We start from the raw sequence: 7,006 nt of genomic DNA, 5'->3' as shown, positions 1-7,006 counted from the left end.
CCATCCCTCAACCCCCCAACCCCACCCTCCCTCAACTCCCCTCATCCCTCAACTCCCCTCGTCCTCAACTCCCCAACTCCCCTCGTCCTCAACTCCCCAACTCCCCTCGTCCTCAACTCCCCAAGCCCCCTCCTCCCTCAACTCCCCAAGCCCCCTCCTCCCTCAACTCCTCAACTCCCAACCCCCCTCCTCCCCGCCTCCATCCCTCAACCCCCCGCCTCCATCCCTCAACCCCCCAACCCCACCCTCCCTCAACCCCCCAACCCCGCTCCTCCCTCAACTCCCCAACCCCCACTCCTCCATCCCTCAATCCCCCAACACCCCCTCCTCCCCCAACCCTCCAACCCCCCCCTCCTCCCTCAACCCCCCCTCGTCCCTCAACTCCCCTCGACCCTCAACTCCCCAAGCCCCCTCCTCCCTCAACTCCTCAACCCCCATCCTCCCCTCCTCCATCCCTCAACCCCCCAACCCCCCTCCTCCCTCAACTCCCCAACCCCCCTCCTCCCTCAACTCCCCAACCCCCCTCCTCCCTCAACTCCCCAACCCCTCTCCTCCTTCAACCCCTCAACCCCCTCCTCCCTCAACATCCCCACCCCAGCTCCCCCAACCCCCCCTCCCTCAACCCCTCAAACTCCTCCTCCCTCAACTCCCCAACTCCCCCTCCTCCCTCAACTCCTCAACTCTCCAACCCCCCCCCTCCCTCAACTCCTCAACTCCCCAACCCCCCTCCTCCCTCCCTCAACACCCCCCCAACCCCACCCTCCCTCAACTCCCCACCCCCACCCTCCCTCAACCCCCCCCCAACTCTACCCTCCCTCAAACACCCCCAGTCCTGCACCAATCCGACTTCTTCGGCCTGTATTCACTGGAGTTTAGAAGAATGAGAGGGGATCTCATTGAAACGTATAAAATTCTGACGGGGGTTGGACAGACTGGATGCGGGGAGGATGTTTCCCCCGGGGCTGGGAAGTCTAGAACAAGGGCTCACACAGTCTCAGGATACGGGGTGGGAAATTCAGGAGCGAGATGAGGAGAAATGTTTTCACTCGGAGGGTGGTGAACCTGTGGAATTCTCTACCACAGGAGGCTGTGGAGGCCAAGTCACTGAATATATTTAAGAGGGAGACAGATAGATTTCCGGACACAAAAGGCATCAAGGGGTATGGGGAAAAAGCGGGAATATGGTGTTGAGATAGAGGATCAGCCGTGATCATGTTGAATGGCGGTGCAGGCTCGAAGGGCCGAATAGCCTACTCCTGCTCCTATTTTCTGTGTTACGGTAGACGCCGATATCTGGTTCGATCCCCGGGGTCTGCACCTAGCTAGCCGGTTCCCCCACCTCCCCGGATTCGACAGTACGGAGCTCTGCGATGGATGGGGGAGGGGATATTCGTACAGGGCATTTCCCCGATTGCCAGCTGATGGTTGTGGGTGAGCGGGGCGACGATACGATCAGGACCGCCTACGATGCTTGAAACTACAGATGCACGGGAGGCTGGACGAGCACTTGAGGGAGAAGGGAACAGAGGGTGACACCGATAGGTTCAGACGAGGAAAGACGGGAGGAGGCTCGAGTGGAGCGTAAACGCCGGCACGGACTGGTGGGGCCGAACGGCCTGTTTCTGGGCCGTGTATCCGGTGTTGGCCAATGCGGCTGAAAGATGGAATTAATTTATTCGGAGTTGTGTTGTTAATTATTTTTTTTTGTTGTCATTTCCGAGACGAATGTGATAGTGAGGTTGGCTCCTCGCACTGAAAAACCCGCTCTTTTCCTGCCGCTGGTGAAACGGGGAAAGGGCGCCAGGACTTAAGAACGGGGGAATGCCAGAGCTTGGCGGCCTGGCGCGGTCGCCAGTTGTGGAGCGACTGAAAATCGGAACGGGCGCAAGAGGCCCCGAGTTGGAGGAGCGCAGAGATCTGGGAGGGTTGAGGGGGCTGGGTGGAGGTTGCGGAGATAGGGAGGTGGGGGGGGGGGGTGGGGGGGGTGTTGCGGGGGCTGTGGAGGGGTTTGAACCTGAGGATGAAGATTTTACCATCACAAAATCGGAGGGGAATAATCTTGTCAAGCGGGGTGACGGGCCCCCGAGATCATCTTGGGCAGTCCCTCGAAACCGAGGCAGACCCACCTCCACTCCAAAAACCCTCCTTCGACCTGACACAGGCCTTTGGCACGGTCAACCGCGAGGGTCTATGGAGCGTCCTCCTGCATTTCAGCTGCCCCCAAAAGTTTGTCACCATCCTCACGATGACCTGCAGGCCGTGATCCTGACCGACGGATCCATCACGGATTCAATCCATGTCCGGTCCGGGGTCAAGCAGGGCTGCGTCATCGCCCCAACCCTCTTCTCAATCTTCCTCGCTGCCGTGCTCCACCTCACAGTCGACAAGCTCCCCGCTGGAGTGGAACTAAACTACAGAACCGGTGGGAAGCTATTCAACCTTGGCCGTCTCCAGGCCAGGTCCAAGACCACCCCAACCTCCATCGTCGAGCTACAGTACGCGGACAATGCCTGCGCCTGTGTGCACACAGAGGCTGCACTCCGGGACATGGTCGACGTATTTACTGACGTATTACGAAAGCATGGGCCTTACGCTAAACATCCGTAAGACAAAGGTCCTCCAGCAGCCTGTCCTCGCCGCACAGCACTGCGCTCCCCAGTCATCAAGATCTCCGAGGTAAACCAGTGGTTGTGCGCACTGCAAGAGAGCTAATGTTATCTATTATGTCAAGTAAATATTGACAGTGAAGAGTAAAATTATTTTATGATCTCAACGGTGTGGCCCCTGATTTCTGTACGGATCTTAGTCCGATCTCGTGTTCCGTCGCGGCGAGTTGCGTTGAGTTACTCCCAACTCCAGCACAAACGTATTGGCCTGGAGGTCGGAACTGTTAAGGGTAGTGTAATGTATTGGTTGAAAGGGTTCTTTGCTTAAGAATTCATAGCAACATACTTTGCTATTGCGAACGAGTTGATTGATTCGCAAAAGGTTTAACAATCACACTACACATTACCGGTTACACATGATCGGGGCCCAGGAGAGGCGAGAGTTTGGGGCCCAGGGACAGCACGTGCCCAGCCCCACACTGTGTGCGATATGTGCGCGCACTGGGCCCGTGCAGCAGAGCAGGTCTCCAGTCGTCCTGGCTAACCCTTGCCCCTGGACCAAGACCTCGCTCTGTCAAGCCCCGTGTGGTGGCTGGTGTGCAACCGTCACCCCACGTTAAAACAATCCACCCACAGGCATCTTCCACCCTTCAGGATGTAGTTCGGGATCCGGAATATTAGGTCCTTCATTGGAACACCTGTGAACTCGTCCTTTTTTGGCCTGGAAGCAAGTTATCCTCGCTTCGAGGGACTGCCTTCGATGATAATATTACCGGTTCATCCACCAGGCTCACAACTGCATATCTCATCCAACTGAGCGGGGTTTTATTGAGTCTTGTCAACATCATCATCATTGACAGTCCCTCGGAATCGAGGAAGACTTGCTTCCACTCTTAAAATGAGTCCTTAGGTGGCTGAACAGTCCAATACGAGAACCACAGTCCCTGTCACAGGTGGGACAGACAGTGGTTGAGGGAAGGGGAGGGTGGGACAGGTTTGCCGCACGCTCCTTCCGCTGCCTGCGCTTGGTTTCTGCACGCTCTCGGCGACGAGACTCGAGGTGCTCAGCGCCCTCCCGGATGCACTTCCTCCACTTAGGGCGGACTGGTCTTTGGGCCCAGGGACTCCCAGGTGTCGGTGGGGGATGTTGCACTTTATCAGGGAGGGCTTTGAGGGTGGTCCCTTGTCACGTTCCCTCTGCCCGCCTTTGGCTCGTTGGCCGTGAAGGAGTTCCGAGTAGAGCGCTTGCTTTGGGAGTCTCGTGTCTGGGGGACATGCGGACAATGTGGCCCTGCCCAGCGGAGCTGGTCGAGTGTGGTCGGTGCTTCGATGCTGGGGATGTTGGCCTGGTCGAGGACGCTAACGTTGGTGCGTCTGTCCTCCCGGGGGATTTGCAGGATCTTGCGGAGACATCGCTGGTGGTATTTCTCCAGCGACTTGAGGTGTCTGCTGTACATGGTCCACGTCTCTGAGCCATACGGGAGGGCGGGTATCACTACAGCCCTGTAGACCATGGCCACAATGCCCCTGAACCCAACTGGCCGGGGTTTTATTGAGGCTTGTGAACATCACGTGACTGGCTAAGCCCCTCCCAACTCAGCAGCTCGACAGACCTGTGAGCACGCTCACCGGTGCATCCGTTACGGGGCGGCTTCTGAAGACAAAATGGCGGCCGGCCCGCCTCCAGCGCTGATTGTCGCCGCGTAGGAAAAAAAACGCGCGCACACCGGGAGAAAATTCGAATGCGCCAGCGCACAGGGGGAAAAAAACCAAATTAGCGGGGAGCGAGCGCGGCGGACGCCATTTTGGGCGGAATTTTGCTCGCGGGAGCGTGACGTCAATCGGCGTGGTCGGCACGAGCGCCGCCTCACCTGGCAACGACCGGCAGCGCGCTTCTCCAACAGGAAGCGCCCCCCCCCCCCGCCCACCGCCGCCCCGGTAGCTCTCGTTTGCCGAGCGACCAACGCTCGCCAGTCCCCCGCACCGTCCTCCCGACGCGCGATCGACGCGGCGCCTGCGGAGGGGCGGGTGGAAGAGGCCCTACAAACACGGGCTTGGACGCGCTCGCTTGCGCGCGCAAACAGGTACGGTGCCGCTGTTGAGGAATGTTGGCAGCGGGACGCGACGGGGAGTCGTGCTTCCTGCTCCGTTCCCCGCTTGTCTGGGGGCGCTCGTTCCCTCACTCGCCTCGGTCAGCCCTGCTGACGGCTTCCGAAAAATGGTCCAGCGTGAATATTGGCCGGGACTGGAGTGAGGATCAGCGACACTCATCTCACTGATAGCTGCAAATCAATGGCTGGCAGCGGCATATTGGACACCGTGGACCATTTCCCGTACCTCGGGAGCCTCTTATCAACAAGAGCAGGAGTTGATGGTGAGATCCAACCGCCTCCAGTGCAGCCTTCAGCCGCCTGAGGAAAAGAGTGTTCGAAGACCAGGTCCTCAAATCTACCACCAAGCTCATGGTCTACAGGGCTGTAGTGATACCCGCCCTCCTGTATGGCTCAGAGACGTGGACCGTGTACAGTAGACACCTCAAGTCGCTGGAGAGATACCACCAACGATGTCTCCGCAAGATCCTGCAAATCCCCCGGGAGGACAGACGCACCAACGTTAGCGTCCTCGACCAGGCCAACATCCCCAGCATCGAAGCACTGACCCACACTCGACCAGCTCCGCTGGGCGGGGCCACATTGTCCGCATGCCCCCCCCAGACACGAGACTCCCAAAGCGAGCGCTCTACTCGGAACTCCGACACGGCAAGCGAGCCCAAAGGTGGGCAGAGGAAACGTTACAAGGGACCACCCTCAAAACGCAACATCCCCACCGACACCTGGGAGTCCCTGGTCCAAAGACCAGTCCGCCCTAAGTGGAGGAAGTGCATCCGGGAGGGCGCTGGGCACCTCGAGTCTCGTCGCCGAGAGCGTGCAGAAACCAAGCGCAGGCAGCGGAAGGAGCGTGCGGCAAACCAGTCCCACCCTCCCCTTCCCTCAACCACTGTCTGTCCCACCTGTGACAGGGACTGTGGTTCCCATATTGGACTGTTCAGCCACCTCAGGACTCATGTTAAGAGTGGAAGCAAGTCTTCCTCGGTTCCTAGGGACTGCCTATGACGGTGATGGTAACGTCACTGGACCAGTAATCCGGAATGCTGCACTTAATGCTCCGGAGACCCGGGTTCAAATCCCACCACGGTATCTAAGGGAATTTAAATTCAATTAATTAAATAAATCTGGAATTAAAAAGCTAGTAGCAGTCATGGTGACCGTGAAACTATGGGATTGTCGTTAAAAAAAAAAGCCAACTGGTTCACTAATGTCCCTTTTAGGGGAGGAAATCTACCGCCTCTGGCCGGTGTGTGAATCCAGACCCACAGTCATGTGGTTGACTCTGAAATGGCCTCGCGAGACACTCCGTTGTATAAGGCGGTTCACCACCAGCTTCCCAAAGGGCAATTAGGGATCGGCAATAAATGCTGGGCCTTACCAGTAACGCCCACATCCCGCGAATGAATTATTTTTTAAATACCTCTTTTCTTAAAAGCATTACTCATCATCATAGGTGTTCCCTCAAATCGAGGGCGACTTGCTTCCACGTCAAAAAGTTCGCCGGTGTTTCAATGAAGGACCTAATATTCCGGATCCCGAACCACATCCTGAAGGGTGGAAGATGCCTGTGGGTGGATTGTTTTAACGTGGGGTGACCGTTGTACACCAGCCACCACACGGGGCTTGACAGAGCGAGGCCTCGGTCCAGGGGCAAGGGTTAACCAGGACGACTGAAGACCAGCTCTGCTGCACGGACCCAGTGCGCGCACATATTGCACAGTGTGGGCTGGGCCCGTGCTGCCCCTGGGCCCTCGGCTCTCCTGGGCCCCGAACTCGCGCCTCTCCCGGGCCCCGATCACGTCTCTCTACAATCTCTCGCCGCTCCTTCGCCCCGGCCTCGCCGCTCCTGCTGTAACCTGCCCCACGCTCCAATCACCGACCTGGACCTTGGTGACGTCCCTCTTCACTGCCGTCGCTCTCCTGCTCCAACACGCACTGCTCCCTGGAGCGGTACACCGCCACACTGCTCCTTCCGCTCCCCGGCCTGCTCCGATGGTGCTCGCAGGAAGACACTCGTTACATGCCCCACTTTTTATTCTGAGCATTAGCTGGTATTATAACTTAGATTGGGGAGTGGCCCACATTGGCTCCTTCTCTGAGGAAGGACATTCTTGCTTGGAGGAGCTGCAACGAAGGTTCACCAGACTGATTCCTGGGAGGAGTAGGCTGTCCTATGAGGAGAGATGGTGTAGACTGGGCCTGTACTCTCTGGAGTTTAGGAGAATGAGGTGATCTCATTGAAACATAGAAGATTCTGAGGGGGCTTGACAGGGTAGATGCAGGGAGGATGTT

At 57.8% G+C, this 7,006-nt stretch overlaps 1 protein-coding gene across 1 annotated transcript in view; it reads left to right on the top strand.

Annotated features, from left to right (window-relative positions):
• The window catches only part of LOC139242562 (girdin-like), a gene marked incomplete at its 5' end in the record, with an annotated part of 39,335 nt that extends 35,022 nt beyond the window's left edge, over positions 1-4,313 (top strand). The window contains one exon of the mRNA XM_070870422.1: positions 4,210-4,313. Within this exon, the coding sequence (XP_070726523.1) occupies positions 4,210-4,313 (104 nt within the window). The remainder of the gene's footprint in view (positions 1-4,209) is intronic.
• Between the last annotated feature and the right edge of the window lie 2,693 nt (positions 4,314-7,006).

Source organism: Pristiophorus japonicus, unplaced genomic scaffold (assembly GCF_044704955.1).
Source record: "Pristiophorus japonicus isolate sPriJap1 unplaced genomic scaffold, sPriJap1.hap1 HAP1_SCAFFOLD_1376, whole genome shotgun sequence".
NCBI classification, from domain to species: Eukaryota; Metazoa; Chordata; class Chondrichthyes; family Pristiophoridae; genus Pristiophorus; species Pristiophorus japonicus.
Note: the sequence above shows the minus strand (reverse complement) of the source record. Positions and strands in the feature narration are given on the sequence as shown.